The 17,527-nt window shown below is 36.8% G+C and overlaps 1 protein-coding gene across 1 annotated transcript; it reads right to left on the bottom strand.

Moving 5' to 3' along the window:
- Positions 1-849: 849 nt before the first annotated feature.
- Positions 850-14,438, bottom strand: LOC107602534 (uncharacterized). Its single transcript, XM_016295055.1, has 21 exons — positions 14,279-14,438; positions 13,807-13,897; positions 12,232-12,297; positions 11,956-12,122; positions 11,706-11,866; positions 11,477-11,568; positions 10,573-10,743; positions 10,373-10,477; positions 9,073-9,312; positions 8,893-8,984; positions 8,619-8,801; positions 6,283-6,462; positions 6,098-6,196; positions 5,907-5,996; positions 5,145-5,259; positions 4,937-5,055; positions 4,741-4,854; positions 4,579-4,642; positions 4,207-4,300; positions 3,940-4,108; positions 850-1,217 (listed from the first exon to the last, which is right to left on the bottom strand). The coding sequence occupies exons 1-21, from the start codon at positions 14,321-14,323 to the stop codon at positions 1,047-1,049; spliced, it is 2,628 nt and encodes an 875-aa protein (XP_016150541.1). The 5' UTR covers positions 14,324-14,438; the 3' UTR covers positions 850-1,046.
- Positions 14,439-17,527: the final 3,089 nt, after the last annotated feature.

Below are 17,527 nucleotides of genomic sequence, written 5' to 3'. Positions count from 1 at the left end.
TTCACCGTGGACGAAGCGGAGTCCAGCCCGGGGTCGTCACATGTGGTTGCCGCAAGCCCTCCGGACACTCCTTCGTCGAATCCGCCGGCTGCGGCGTTCTCAAGCCCATCAGCCTCTGCTCACTCTAGCCCCCGGCCTCTGCTCACTCTAGGCCGCGGTGTGTGACGCTGTGTTTCGTTGTGAAAGCGAAACTACTTTGTAAAAGAGCTACCTTCCAAAAGAGGACACGACTAGAAATCAGTGTTTAAGTTGTATTTACAACACTGTTCCAGAACAGTTCAACCCAAATATTCAGATGTGTCCAGCGCATTTTATGGAGGACTGTTTCCTGATCCTGATAGAGTAGACTACAATGCCGGCTGTTCTGACTCACAGACTGTAAGTAAGTTTTTTATATTTAAAGAATTTGCCACTAACGATTCAAACGCGAGTTTTTTGGGTAGTGTAGAGTTTGTCATTTCTCCGATCACAAATGCAGATATGGTTTTATGTTTATGCGGCGCGATGCAACGCAATGCGTAAAAAGACAGTATAAGTCATTATAATCCGTAATTATGTCCCTACTGGATGCAACGAATGCCTCGTTTATAATGGGTTTTAACGTTTTTGTCTCGTCGCTTCGGCCGGACAGGGCATCGCAGTATGGTAAGGGGCGTAACATTTCCGTCACACGCTTGAGGTATTCGGCCAATCACAACGCACTGGATAGCTGGCCAATCAGAGCACACCTCGCTTTTCAGACCAATGAGCTTTGTAAAAATTGACGCGTTTCAGAAAGGCGGGGCATAGAGGAGAAACAACAATGTACAGTATGTGGAAAATAATGTGTTTTTTGAACCTTAAACCGCATAACCATTTCATTACACCAAATAATGTTCTTTTTAGCAGCATCATATGACCCCTTTAATGGGTAAGAAACACTTTCTTTTTTCATAATAATGTAGCCTATTGAAAAAACTATTTTGTTGGATCCAGAGTTGTCACTCCGTTAATGTTAATAGTGACAGCAGAATTGCATATAAAGTCCATGTGCTCTGATATGCTCTTCAATCAGTCAGCAGCAGTAGTTGCTGGGAGTCCTCAGAAACGGCCCTGCTCAAGATGGAGTACCACGGAGCTCCAGCCGCAGGAGGAGAAGAGGGGGACGGTGTGGGAGGAGCAGCTGCCTTCAATCCAGGAGCTGCACCGCTGGTCAGACTAACCCTCTCTTTTAAGATCTAAAAGGATGCAACACTTTATTTGAAAAAGGGCAGTTACAATTTAATTGTCATACACATAATTGCAATATCACAGTGTGAGCTTTTATGTATTTAAGATTGTATTGATTTGATTGATTCTAAGACTTTGCAAACAAATACTGTTAGGTAGAATAACAAATAATAAAATTGTAATTCTTAAAATAATTATAAATGTATTAAGTGTTTCAAATTAAAATGTGTAATCATCTTAAAGGTGCGGTTCTCGCCCTCCTGTTATTTCACCATGTTGAAATTATGTAACCTGTAGTTTTTCACTTGTAGCGCAGTGTTGTTTGGTGATGCGAAGAGCATAAATTAGAAAAACAAACACATTATTTATTGTGCTTTATCAGTGGAGACAATGGAAGAATTGGTACTTCTGCAGCGGTAAAAAAGTTTTGAAGCCAAAGAAAAACAAAAACAAAAGATTAAACATTGGTACGGCATACACAAGTTGAAAAGATCTGATGCCAAAGTAGTTTTTTGTGCTGGACAGGTAAGTAATTATTGTGTAGAACGCAGGGGTTAAAGCAAAAAAAAATATTTTGACTGAAAATGTTTCCTCAGCCAAACCCCATTCCACAGCCATACCTGTCACACCCAGTTTAAGAGCAGTTTTTTCTTGTAATAACAAATAATAAAATTGTAATTCTTAAAATAATTATAAATGTATTAAGTGTTTCAAATTAAAATGTGTAATCATCTTAAAGGTGCGGTTCTCGCCCTCCTGTTATTTCACCATGTTGAAATTATGTAACCTGTAGTTTTTCACTTGTAGCGCAGTGTTGTTTGGTGATGCGAAGAGCATAAATTAGAAAAACAAACACATTATTTATTGTGCTTTATCAGTGGAGACAATGGAAGAATTGGTACTTCTGCAGCGGTAAAAAAGTTTTGAAGCCAAAGAAAAAGAAAAACAAAAGATTAAACATTGGTACGGCATACACAAGTTGAAAAGATCTGATGCCAAAGTAGTTTTTTGTGCTGGACAGGTAAGTAATTATTGTGTAGAACGCAGGGGTTAAAGCAAAAAAAAAATTTTTGACTGAAAATGTTTCCTCAGCCAAACCCCATTCCACAGCCATACCTGTCACACCCAGTTTAAGAGCAGTTTTTTTCTTGTAATTAGGAGCGCTTGTCCTCCTAGTTAAAAAAATTTAGGAGCACCTTCTGATCAATAATAAAAAAATCTGATAAAAAACTAGCCTTCCTAATATGAGGTGACATTTGACTCAAAGTGGTTTACAGGGGCATTTTCTTTTTACCTTTGTAATGGCATTTATCAATTTATTAAATGTATGCAGTGTTTCCTAGGATTTTTTCCAGCTGTGGTGGCAGGACTATTTCTCATGGACCATGCTCCCTCCCCACCCAAGAATCAGGTGCACTTAGAATTGAATTTATTTTAACTAAAAAAGACAAGTAAATAATAAAATAAGAACAAATAAATGAATGACAATCAATAGCACAAACAAAAACAATAAGATACAAATTAAATTAACAGTACTTTCATTTTTTTCAGTTAGGTCTAACTACAATCTATTCTACTGTAAAATAACACTGGTTAGTCTTCACTGTATAATGAAAGGCAGCAGGAGATTTATTTAGGCTGCTGTCTCTTTAAGACCTCATGCACGGATCTAATATACTGTTACACATGGCTCTATGCTTACTTTTCTTTTTAGGAGCTCTTGTCATTTAAATAACTGAAATTATACGCTAAAAATGAAACTAAATCCGCCAGCAGGTGGCGGCAAGTCACTAGTTTTATCACTTTATCATTCATTCAATTGATTCGTTCGAACCGCTGATTCATTCAGGAATGAAGAAAGAGATGAATGGGTAATCATGAATCACTGACTCACTAGATTCGTTCAAACACGCACTTTCATTGAATGAATTAAACACCGCTGTGTTTGCTTTTAGAGATGCGCAGCTGCTGAGCTGTTACTATATTTGGAACTATTTTCGTTGAAGAAACAGAGCAAAATCAGGCAGTACTTGTTTATTGAACTGTTGTATTAAATCAATATTCCATTTGCAAACTCCCTTAATAACTATTAAAAGTTGTCACTCTCCTTATCGCGATCTGTGGGCGCACAGAAAATTAGAGCGCGTGAGTGAGTTCTCAAGACTCAAAAGCATGTGCAAATGAAATGGTACGTTCCATCATCTGTCATCGTGTTATAAGCGCGGAACCTGCAGGAATGAGTAGAATTGGTATTAATAGCCGCAATCCAGCGCCGAAATTCAAGTTCTGCTCTGTGTTCTCTGCTAATAACCCGACAATGAATAATGTGAGCGGCATCACAATGTTGTCACTGAGAAGCTGCAGCTGTGGCGGGGATGAACTTTAATCCCTGAGAAAGTTCTATAAAACCAGTACCAGTGTAATGTATACAAAACTCATGCCGATCCACGTTGATAGATGGTAGTGCAGCATTGTGGAAGTAGTTGTCAGTAATTAAAGTAGGACAACAGCAGAATGAATGCACCTTTACGGTGGAGCAATGAAAACCACAAAAATGTTCATTCTATGGCATTATAATTTTCAATTAGTTCACTCCCTTAATAAATAAATTGCAAAAATGTGAATGTAATTATCTCAAATAACAGGATATGTCAGTTTAACTATTAAGTGCACAAATTATGCTTTGTTCTACATAGTAACATGAATGATTTGATGTCAGTATGCACTAACCTGCCGAAGTCTGTCCTCGTACCTTTGATCTGGTTCTAAAGGTTGTTTTTCTGGGACTGGCACTTTCCAGCGATCCATTTCTGCCTTCAACTCTGCACCATCTAACAGTACCACAGGGTCCAGTGCATTGTTGTTTATTAACTCCACCAGACACTCTTTATAATGTACCCTAAAAGTGAGCATAACATTTGAGAAAATCTCTTGAGTTTATTGTATATATGGAAGAACATGAATGATAAAAGAATTATCAGAGCAAGCGTTCCTTACGTGCAGTAACCACTGTACTCTGGGACAGCTGTTCGTCCACATGGCTCCTCCTTCACAGCTCCCGATTCTTGGAACTCCATTACACCACAAATACCTACAAGGGACACATTTGAAGATGTACTGTATTTCAAGTGTAGTTTGACACATCTAAACTAGTGATGCAACTAAATAAATTTTGTTGCCGAAACACCAAAATTGAACACAGTCAAAACGCTAATTAAACATCACTGTTTCTGCCAATAATTTCAGTCCTCCAAACCGAAACTGAAAATTGCTGCTTTGGACAAATTTTCAGGTGCCACAATTCTGGTGCATCATTAATCTGAACATACAATATTCACATGTAGGCATATCTCAAACCAAATGATGTACCTTTAGAGTGTCTCCCTGCTATATTTTTGGGGCTGAACATGAGGGGATGTGTTACCCCATAGAGCTGAAAAGATAAATAAAAGTGGTTTAGCCAGTATAACCATGGCAGGGTATGATGGTGGCTTCTAGTTTATGCTAGATCACAGTAAAGACATCTATAACCTGCAGCAGGGTCCGTAGTCTTGGAACACTCCAGTCTCTCAGATGATATAGACAGTTTCGAGGGTGATGAGCATGTAACCCCTTAGCTCCGCACTCAGTAGAAAAAGTACAGGCCTGCAAGGACAACAGATGCTCATTAATTGACACAGAGCTCTGTGGTAACTATAATGACGACTGCTGAGAGAACTAAACTTACAGAGCCTTGTTTAAATGGCTGACTGCAGCCTCCGCAGAATTCGTGCTGGCACTGAGTGCATTTGAAATGCAAACAGCCTCCTCTGGCCAGGAAGAAGCGAAATTTGCATTTTGGACAGTCTGAAAGGGGCAAGGAGAACGTTACAACCTGGGAAAGTTCCAAAAAGACACTTTGAACCAAGAAGCTTCAGTGAGAGTTTTTGTTTGACCTATTTTGTTCCTGCTGAGGAGCTGCTCCAGCCTTGAGTTTTGGTACTCGGGGCTGTTGAGTTGCTCCCACTCTTTGAACTTCTCACATGAGATTCCTTCATGCTGTGAAGCCCACTAGACAACAAACAACCAGATCAACAGCCTCCATCAATATGAGATTACAAGTACCAGCACAATGCAGGGGCTCAACAGTAAGAATGGTTTAGTTCAGATGTTTACTTGTCTGGCCAACATTTTCAATGACCCAAATTCTACATTTTATCTCTAGAATGTCTGTTTAGTATGTCTCAAACATTTAAAAATAATTTATAAAATTTATTTAAACATTTATAAAATAATATTATTTATATATGCACCACCGTTCAAAAGCACAGCAAATTTGGGAAATATTATTACAATTTAAATGTTTTTTTTTTTTAATGTTTTTGAAAGAAGTCACTTATGCTCACCAAGGTTGCATTTATTTATTTTAATTCCTTTTTAAATTGTAATCTATTCATGTGATGGCAAAGCTGAATTTTCAGTAGCCACTCCAGTCATCATATTATTGGCCCCAAACTTTTGCACAGTATTGTAAATATTTTTTTTCATTAATTGCTAAGTTAATACTTATACAAAATACCAAGTTTATAATTTAAAGTTAGACCTGCAAAGTATACAGCTTATATAACAGAACTTCATGACAGCTAAAAACTCACACTTTGGTTGGAAGACTAAGGCATATGATGCAAAGTATTGTTGTTTGTAAAGGAAAAACCTACCGGCCTTTTACATTGAAAGCATGTGCTTTTCCCACAGCTGGGGCAATCCATCCTCAGCCTGTTTGCTTCATGAAGGAGCCCAAAGCAACACTAAAAAACAAAGACAACAAAAATATAAACAGACAAAAATCGCTATCATGGTCAGACCGGAAATTAAATTGTATGAAATATCTGCGAATAATAGAACTTACATGTGCACACCAGCGGAAATTGGGCATTTCCTGCAGTGCCTGGTCTCTGAGCTTCCTCTGAAAGAGCTCATGGATCTGGGGGTTCAAATAATACCTGATCTACACATACAAAATGATTTACAGTTAGTCATATTCAATATTCAATTTCATATGGGCCAAAAAAAACCCTGTTTGGAGCTCCACACCTGTGTGTCGAGTAGACTGAAGTACTCCATAGACTCCTCCTTGCGGCCTCTTTGTACATCGGGAAGATTACACAGGGGACACACAGCATGTACTATATTCTTCTCCTTAATGACAGAGGAGAAGTACTTCTTAAAACAGCTCTCACAGAATGTGCAAGAGCAGTGTGTCATGGTAACCATCTGAAAAAAGAAAAGAGAGGCAGATACTACATTTAGGAATGAAAGATAGCCTACGGTCTATTATCCAAATCAAATGTGTAAAATATGACATAACTAAAATCAGGACTCAATTAATAAGGATGGCTGATGTCTTCGGACCAGAGAGAGAAAGTTTAATATAAAATACAAAATAAAATGTAATGTTCCTATAAAGCGAACAAGTCCTAAATATGCATTAATCATTCAACTATAATCATTAAATATTATAATAATATGATTTTTGAAACAAGTCGCTTATGATCACTAAAGCTGCATTTTATTTGATTTAAAACAATCTTCACATAAACCCATTATAATATATGTCATATTTAGCTACCTGTGCCCTTCAGCAAGGAGGAAATATACAGAAATTGAATAAAGTTATCAAACACTAAATTAAATATAGATGAATCCTTAAAGCTCTTTTTTTCTTTTATTTTTTTTTTATTCAAGCATCACAGCAGCTGGGTAATTACGTTATTTTGGCTGCTTTAAGAGCTGTCACTGAAGAACACGATGCGGATCTGACACGCATCGTATTTTCTCACAACTCTTAACCTTTACTGACCCACTTCAGTTCTTAAAGTCTGCTAATGAGCTGACGAGTTGAACCGGGTGTTTTAGATGAGGGAGACAGTGCTGGGTGCTCCAGGACAGTTTTGAAAACCACTGCATTTCAGAGACATGTTCTTCTTAAACACAGCATGTACTATATTCTTCTCTTTAATGACAGAGGAGAAGTACTTCTTAAAACAGCTCTCACAGAATGTGCAAGAGCAGTGTGTCATGGTAACCATCTGAAAAAAGAAAAGAGAGGCAGATACTACATTTAGGAATGAAAGATAGCCTACGGTCTATTATCCAAATCAAATGTGTAAAATATGACATAACTAAAATCAGGACTCAATTAATAAGGATGGCTGATGTCTTCGGACCAGAGAGAGAAAGTTTAATATAAATAAAATAATAAAATGTAATGTTCCTATAAAGCGAACAAGTCCTAAATATGCATTAATCATTCAACTATAATCATTAAATATTATAATAATATGATTTTTGAAACAAGTCGCTTATGATCACTAAAGCTGCATTTTATTTGATTTAAAACAATCTTCACATAAACCCATTATAATATATGTCATATTTAGCTACCTGTGCCCTTCAGCAAGGAGGAAATATACAGAAATTGAATAAAGTTATCAAACACTAAATTAAATATAGATGAATCCTTAAAGCTCTTTTTTTCTTTTATTTTTTTTTTATTCAAGCATCACAGCAGCTGGGTAATTACGTTATTTTGGCTGTTTTAAGAGCTGTCACTGAAGAACACGATGCGGATCTGACACGCATCGTATTTTCTCACAACTCTTAACCTTTACTGACCCACTTCAGTTCTTAAAGTCTGCTAATGAGCTGACGAGTTGAACCGGGTGTTCCAGGACAGTTTTGAAACCACTGCATTTCAGAGACATGTTCTTCTTAAATGTGACTCTTATAAAAAAAATACTTACATGAAGAGTTTTAAGGCAGCTTTAATCACCTTTTTTGGTAACTTCATGAGTTAACTGATGACATAACTACGACATTGCATGCTCATAGTTTTATTTGCACTTTAATATGATACAGTGCTTAATCTAATACAGCACATGCCACCGTATTTGTGTGTGCAATTGAAGAGCACATGCTACGAGTACAGTATCTCATCTGACCACAGTTCACTGTCATTCTACTGAAGCTCCCTCGTCACCTGTACCTTTTCCGCACTCGTTTGACTAGCACTGAGGTGAAGTTGGAGTGCGCGTCTGAAAAATCTCCCATTTGATGTGGTTGTAAAGACATTCTGCGTCTAAATAAATGATATTCTTGTCTTGAAAAAAGAGACAGAAGCAGCAGTTGTGAGTGGGGTGGCCAACCCTAGCTCCGCACCTGCATTAACGGTGTTAAATATTTTTAACTGTTAAACTGAAAAAATTAATCGCATGCGTTAACACGCTAATTTTGACAACAATAATGAATTACATTTTTAAAAATCATTAAATATCAATAATATTCATATATTGCATAATAATTTGAGGTAAATAACACAATTTATGTGGTTGCATATTTTTAGGTCATGAACACAATGAATTTATTCTCACCCTGTTGAAGGACACTTGCTCCTGGCATATAGGGCAATCACGGCAGAGATATTTCAGAGCAGAGGGGAGGTCTCGGCATGACTGCACTGCTTCCAGGACATCCGTGGAGCTGAAACTGCACTCTTCCAGACTCAAGATGCTCCTAAACATTTCAGCTTTCTCACCTTGAATACCACCTGGGATCTGAAAGTAGGTTCTTTGTGTAATGCAATCCTGTACAAAATGAGTGCGTAAAAAATAGGTGAAGGGCTATCCTGATTTGGCCTCCTCTTACCTCCATGTCCTCAAACTTCTTCAGCTGAATAAGAAACTGCTGCTCATTAATGGTAATCACCCTGTCGGGCTGCCTCAGAACATGCTCTGCGTCTGGAAAAACACAAAAGTGAACAGTAAACTTTTCACTGAAATAGTAAATTTTCATTTAGTGGAGGTTAACAGTGTTGTTCCATAGTACCTCTTTGGCGTCTGAAGAGCACCCAGGCCTGGTCTGGCAGTGCTGCAGGATATTTGACATCTAGAACCTCTCCTCCTGCATTTTGCCTCCGCTGGAAGAAGATGGTGAGCTTGTTCTTCATCTTGCTGGGAGAGACGTCCACAGGAAGCCGGCTTACCACCACTTTGTGACGGTCATCCACTAAGCCTGATTGAACTCCACCACCACAATCCTGCCACACTCCTCCAGCATGATGAACATCTATGAAAAAATTTGAGTCATTTTAAGTTCAGTGTATTGTCTGCATTGTTTTACACAATAGTGTGTAAGAGGCCCCAGTACAAACTGGAAAAAACATTATAATCATTTGCATGCCATGCTGCACATATGTTTAATACATATGCAGATACAGATAATGAAAAATACATCCAGAAACTGGATGTCAAGTTCATTTATATATTTTTTTAAAGATCCAGTAAAACTGCTAAGACGATTCCTCTGTTGATGTATTTCTGACTGAAACAGGACTTGTGTGGAACATATTGAAGCTGCTTGATTTGCTACTTTCTAGTCTGCGGATGATGTTATAGAGTACAAAGGTTGGGTTCCGGAAGGTTTTCTTCATCGTGGAATTCATTGTTAACAAAAACTTATAAACCCTTAAAGTAAGACCTACTGTGAGCTTTGAGGTTGTTAATCGAAGGTATATGCTTTTGTTGAAGCCATCAAACTGTATTATTTCAACTTAATGTTTAAATAATCATGGTAAAAAGTAGAATTTCCAGTGTGAAACTACCTGACCTGTAATTCTACAAATAAATGTCCACAAATCAGACAACTGCAACAAGCAAAATATTATGAAGGAACTCCCATGAAGCATTGCAAGTAGAATTGTAGTTCTTTCTCTCATTAAAGCCATCAAGTACCTTTGTCTTTTTGATCAATTTTTAAAATTTCTAATGTTGTGCAAAGTTTCTAATTTTGTAGCTGGTTGGTTTGATTCATGGTTTCTAACTTTAAAAAAACAATCTCTATGGAAAAAAATACTACTGAACCAAGGCTGCTGAAAAAGTGGGCAGGCACTATTGAATTCTTGAACCATTATTATGGAAAGGGACATTTACACTTTAGAGATAAATTGATTGAACAAAACTTTGTAGATGAATTGTAATTTTTAGTTTAGAGAAAAGCTCTTTTATGGAACAATTATAAATGCAAACACTGGCAAGAAGTTAATTTTGTCATCTTTTAGAATAAAAAAACACCTTTTTTTACTCACTTCATCAAGTCTTTAAAAACACTGTTAAATTATGTTATTTACCTTTCTCCCTGTTGCTCAACTGGTACATGTTGACAACTCTTTGTAATTGAAGGCTTTTGAACAGGTTGTCTATGTCATCAACATTAGAAGCATTGCTGGTGGGAGCTGAAGCAGAGATAATCCTTAATTAATTCAAAAATCTACTAAGGGTGTTTTAAAATATTACAACTGAATAATAATAATAAAAAAAAACATATTACCTGAGGCAGGAGAAATAAATGGGTTTGTTTGGTGGTTAGTCTCCAAAGCTTGAGCACCAAACGTGATCCCGAAATCCAGCAGCTCTTGCATATATGATCTCCTTACCCCACTCATCTCTGTTTCACTGGCTTGATTCAGGTTTATCTGGGACTTTGTACTCTTGGGTAGGCCTAGGAAAAGAAACCTTATGGTTAGCCAGGAATAGAAAATGAAAGTCTGAAACAATTTATGACACTAAACAAATACATTTAAACAGTGTATTAGATCAGCATGCTTTCAAGATGGAGATTTCAGCTTTGTCTATCAATCTACTAAAGATCATAGATTCGCACATGCTCTGACACACTGAGCTGTGGCGATCAACTGGCACATTACAGCACAAATGAAGGTTACCATCTCAAAACACCATTTTCGTTAATTAAAATATAAATAAAATATATGTTAACTGAAATAAAATAAAATATAAACAGAATTCTAAAATATATAAAAAATAACTTAAACTCACTTGAAAAATCTTCTGAGATGTGTTGCTTTGGAATATAGGTTCAATAAAAAAAAGTTTACATTTTTTATATATTTTATTTTATTTCAGCTAGTTGCAAAGGCAACCTTTCTCATTTTCATTTAGTTCAACTTGATGTACTAAAATAACTAAACCTAAAATAAAAATAAATAAAAACATTGATATATTAAAAAAACTAATAATAATAAATAAAAATACAAAAAACACAATAAAATTACAAAAAAAAATAAAAAAAACTAATTCAAAATATTAATAAAGACTATAATAGTATCTCAGTGACACTAAAATTGGTATATAGAGAGTACAAAATATTGTTTTAATAAAACTGAAAATCTGAAGTATCCATGCAAGATAGTATTCAGCAGAAAATCAATGCTTACTGTTGCTGGCATGCTGAGGCACAGATGAGTTGGATGCTCCATGTTGAACTGGTGACATTTTTTGCACTGAACTGCTGCCTGTATGTGGCCAGCTGCGGCACAATCAAACAAATAGAAGATTGAAGATTACATCAGTATCCACAGATCATTAAAAAGGGGCTAAACTGAGAGACTAGTGTCAAATGCTTTTGATAAGAATGACTGAACTGAAACTCAAACAAGCACTGACCTGCCATAAGACAAAACAGGATTCGGTTGAACTACCAGTTCAGCCGGCAGGTGTTTTGCTTGTTGTGGAGGGGTTCGGACTGGATGGGTGGCAAAAAGAGGAGTTTCACGTTGAAAGGCGGCAATCATCTCTTCCAGAACTATCGACAAGTTTGACCAGCCCTGAAAATCAAACATTTAAATCCAGAATGAAATATATACATTAATAACTTCAAATAAGAAAATGTATAATAACTATAAAACTGACTTACAATCTTCCAGTTGCTGAGGCAGTGGAGAAGTACGCGACCATTGGCATCAACATTGCTGGTTTTAGCATTGATGATCATGGAGGGTGAAGGGCAAACAAAACACCTGGGTGGGTTTTTGGGATGGGTCTCGTGGATCCAAATGCAAACTGGAATGTTGTACGTAGCACCTTTGTAACAACATGATACATATTTAATGATTTGTAGTTGGTGGAAAGCAATTACAAACACTGGAAGGGATTAATTATAGGTTATAGTAAAGCTACTGAAACCAGTTACCTTCATATGTTATAGGAACAGTGCCACCCAAATAAACCAACTTCTTCTTATCATTGTTGGGATAGACTGTAGAAAGAGAAGAGAACCGAACTCAGGAAATACACATGCAAGAAAATGTGCACAGTAAGCAAAATGTCTACATAGCAGTTATACACTTGTTTTGAGAGAATTTTTATGGATTATATAGGAGGAGATGGACTTGTCACAGTCTGTAAACCCATGAATATTTCTCAGTGTACATTTACTTTTAAAAGTCTATTTCAGTATAGGCACAAACAAACCCATTCTGACCAAAAACGAAAACCATAAGGATAACTACATTACCATTCAAAAGTTTGGAGTCAGAAAAATAAAATAAAATAATAAAACTTTCAATCTCTCAAATGACAGTTGAGACATTTATCATTTTATTAGTGCTGTCAAACGATAATCGTGATTAATTGCATCGTTTTTGTTTACATAATATGTGTTTACTATATTTATCATGAATATATGTCTTTTTAAGTGGGAGAACTTGCACAATTGGTGGCTGACTAAATACTTTTTTTCCCCACTGTGTGTATCTATATATGTAGTGAAGTGACGTGGCCAAGTATGGTGACTCATACTTGGAATTTAACCCATCCAAAGTGCACACACACAGCAGTGAACACACACACACCTGGAGCAGTGGGCAGCCATTTATGCTGCGGCACCCGGGGAGCAGTTGGGGGTTCGGTCGTGGTATTGAAGGTGGGAGAGAGCGCTGTACATTCACTCCCCCCAACTACAATCCCTGCCGGTACGAGACTTGAACCCAAAACCTTTGGGTTACGAGTCCGACTCTCTAATCATTAGGCTACGACTTCCCCCTGTATAATATATATATATATCTTTTATATATAAACAAAACATATTTTCTTAAATATATACATGGATTTTTGTGTATTTGTCTACATATAATAAATATACACCGTATATTATACACAATATATTATGTAAACAAAAACTTTTATTTTGGATGCGATTAATCGTTCGACATCACTAACATTTTATAAATAATCAAATAATCTATTTTAAATAAATGCTATTCTTTTAAACTTTCTATTCATCAAAGAATCCTGAAAGAAACATTATGACTTGGTAACAAAAAATGCTATTGAACATAGCTTAGGGAAAAAGAAACCAATTGTGGGGTATTTAGACTATTATAGGCCTTTCAGCAAAATTATGAGTAAGTAACAGTAATTATGACACACATAAGAAATTCATGGAACAGCAAACATGTAAAATGCAACATAAGTAACATAAAACTAATGTTTTGGCAAACAAAAATTGAAAGTAATTGTTTAGATTTATAACATTAATACATGTGATAACTTGCCCTGATCTGACATGAATGAAATTTGGTTAACCGTCTTCTGACTTTTGTCTGCATGTACTGTATGCCCTTGAGGTTTTGTTGCATTCACTGTTACTGCAAAAAATGATGACACTGAAGTTTCAATTCAGCACTCACAAACATTTTAATTTAAGAGTTTATATAAAAACTGCTTGAAAGCCACACCCCTGGTGTGCTTTCAAAGATAAACTTACAGTAATAGTTCACGTATAACTGCAGGTGTGGGAAATCTGTCGTCACGTCTTTGATGTCATCAAGCACCTCATCAGGGTAACAGTAACTACACTATTGAGGAAAATATGAAGATAGTGATCACTGATCAGTAAACAAGATGATCCTGATGCACCACAACCTCAACATGACAAATTGACCATGGTCACCAATACCACAGTTACAACAGCCATTGTGTTTACAACAAAACTGTGGGAACCTGGTATTAATCACCACTACCAAAAACAACGTAAACAAAATGACAGAAGATTCTGAAAGGATAATCCATTCTTTATAAGGGACTTTATTATGATTTCCTACAGGACAGCTATACTGAAATATCTAGTTCAGTATGTCATCCTTAATACTGCAGTACCGGTAATTAGCTTATTATCTCAAGAACAATTACAATCTGGTAAACCATAGCTGCCTCGCTAGTGTTGACAGTAAACCTACCTCGAGAAGTGTTTGATACTTCAAATCAGCTGTAACGCGCGACATCCTCTAACTGCACGAGCACCGCTCATGCATTCAGCGTCAAGTAACTTTACAATAAAAGCTGGAACTCATATCTGTTGCTTCTTCCATCGCTTAAGTTTAGATGTCATTCAGGCAGTTTTGGTTTCTTTTGCCCATGAACATCGCTACGTCTCACTGATACTGAAAGTTCAAACCTGGTTGCAGTAGTCTGCCATATTGAGTGTGTCAGGAAGTAAGCTGTTTGAGTTCTTCTTTTGTCTTTTGTTCCAGTATTTGTTTTTCAAACGCTATTTATTTTTCAGCCTAACTGAATTTGAGTTCTAGATAACGACACGGAGATAGAGGCAAAGGTCAAGCACATTAAAACGATATTCCTGATTGTCTAGTTTAATATGGACGTAAACAACGTCCATTGATGCAGTAGCCTACCGCTGGATGTCAGTATAACACAAACAATCTCTCCATCACTGCACTGGCTCTGCATCCCAATACACAGAGAGAAAGAACAAGTGAACTGTGAAGTACTGAGCGCTTTAGAGTCAATGTATGTTTATCATTTATCTGGCTCATTGTAGAAGGTCTTGTAGAATTTTACTATTAAGGAACTGGCATTTGTTTGGAAGTCCAGTTGCTTGTAAATTCATTCTACCACACAAAGTTTAGTTTGCAGGAAAAAAAACTGCATACTGGAATAGGCCTATGTTTGCAGTGTAATGTGCAACAAATGACAAAACATGTATTATGAAGCTACAAAGCTAAAAAAAAATTATTAGCCTGCTTTTCTTTTTTATAAACAGCTGAAAATGTCGAGAAAAAGTTGTCACAAATTAGGTATTTAAAAAAATCTCTTGCTTCTGTCAGGACATGGCAGTAATGTTTCTTATTTGTTTATATGTCTGTTTTTATATATATATTTGAATCTATATGAAATATGGTTTTGTGGTTTGGGGGTGAATGTAATTGGATTTTGACAAAATCAAACGAAATTGTATATTTGCCTTTTAAAAACTTTTCAGGTAAAGTTGTAGAACATATTTTATCACAAGAATCAATAAAGATCATGCTTCCTTAAACCTTGTAATTGTATTTCCAAACTAATCTTCCTTCATGAAATAACTGTTCAAACATTATGAGAAAGAAAAAGTCTGATTCACTGGCCATTTCATGGTTTTATACTGTCAGACAGCATCTAGAATTTAAGCTCCATGTAGTTGGCCAAAACAATCTTGCGCTATATCCTACCGAGATAACACAGACTAATTTTCTGACTTATTTCCCATCTACCGAGTTCATTTTTTCGGAACCCATGAGGTGACCATGAACACAGGACTTAGTGGGTGGACAGACAGGCCATAGAAACCCCCCCCCAGTGATTTATGATGGAGAGGTAGAGATAAGAGAAGCAGTGAAACAAATGTAGTTGTCACTCAATTGTGATGGCATGACCCAACTGTTCAAACATTATGAGAAAGAAAAAGTCTGATTCACTGGCCATTTCATGGTTTTATACTGTCAGACAGCATCTAGAATTTAAGCTCCATGTAGTTGGCCAAAACAATCTTGCGCTATATCCTACCGAGATAACACAGACTAATTTTCTGACTTATTTCCCATCTACCGAGTTCATTTTTTCGGAACCCATGAGGTGACCATGAACACAGGACTTAGTGGGTGGACAGACAGGCCATAGAAAAGTGATTTATGATGGAGAGGTAGAGATAAGAGAAGCAGTGAAACAAATGTAGTTGTCACTCAATTGTGATGGCATGACCTGGGTTTCTGCTGATGACAATGTCTCCCTGCCATGTGTGATTATGCTATAGTGTGAAGGTGACCCCCAGGAGAATGAGCAAGTCCTCTGAAAGTGGGGCAATGCATTGGGGAAATAGACATTCTGATAGATGTTCTCTTTTGATTTTCAGTATAATTTCAACTTTCTGCTCTTTTAGTTATTCCTCCAGAAGTTTTAATATAAATGTTCATTGTATGTTCCATATATTCTTACTCTCTGATATAGCCGTCTTCATTTTGATTGGTCAGTCGCAGCTTTCAGCAGTCAGATATTTCCTACTATTAGCAGCTGGCCATAACAATGCTATATCCACTTTATTTTTCAACATGGAAGTAAGCTACTTCCTGTGAGACTTCTGATTCATTTGTTGCAATAAAGTGCAATAAATGTTAAAAACATTTGCGCAATAAACCAGTTTGTTCATTTTTATGATAAGAAATTAATACAACATGATATCAAATTACAAACTGCAACTTCAAGTACCATAACAGAATGTTCATGTACAGCAAAAATAACTGGAAGCGCCTGACACCGGAAGCCTCGCACATTCAAGTTACAAAGGGTCGCTCCTGTGCTTATGTTAAAAATAACTAAACTTAACCAGCGCTACTTTCATATCTCTTCTATCACATCACAATCTCATTTTATACAAACAGCTTGCACCAGCTCAGTTATCGATTCTGATGTGAAAATGATGGTGTTCGTCTTGATTTATGCCGACTTGTAATGGACGATTTTTTCTTATTGAAGATAATAAAACAAATATTACAAATGAATATTTCATGAACACATATCCATTTATTTGGTGAATAGCCAAATAATAAGTACCGCCAGCCATTCATTATTGCTAAATAAATTCCTTTCGGCTCTGCGTCAAGGTGGATTTTGAGATAATGATCAATTGACTGTACATTGTCCATTACATATTTCAGCACATTAAAAATGTCAGTGAGCCTACTAACAAGATTTCTTTTTGCAAAGCAATCCAGGACACCACAAAGGTAATAGTTTGCCAGAGACACTCTCAAAATTTTTGTGTGAATCGATGGTTGTAACATAACAGCTTTCTCCAGCCAAGGTGAGATGGTCTCTCAGGTCCAGGCCTCATTGTGCCACTGCCCTACTTCCAGACAATGGAAGCACACTCCATTGCACAGACTCTCCATGCTTTTCACTTTGGCAACAGCAGGCCTTCTTCGCTATCGCCCTTGGAGTGAATTTACCCCAGCTGTGCATTAAGCCTTTCAAGTCCCCCTCTCTCATACACACATAAATAAGTGCACACACAATCACAAAGTGTACACACAAGGCTTCACAGTCTTTATTGGTTCAGGGTTAGGCTGTACACAGCTGCAGCACACACTTGAATCCAGACTCAAACAGACCGATGCTGTCTGAGGGCCCATTTGAAAACCTCTCTGAGGTTCAATAAT

This window comes from Sinocyclocheilus grahami, unplaced genomic scaffold (genome assembly GCF_001515645.1).
Source record: "Sinocyclocheilus grahami isolate Dianchi unplaced genomic scaffold, SAMN03320097.WGS_v1.1 scaffold329.1, whole genome shotgun sequence".
NCBI lineage: Eukaryota > Metazoa > Chordata > Actinopteri > Cypriniformes > Cyprinidae > Sinocyclocheilus > Sinocyclocheilus grahami.
This window is presented reverse-complemented; position numbering and strand designations above follow the sequence as displayed.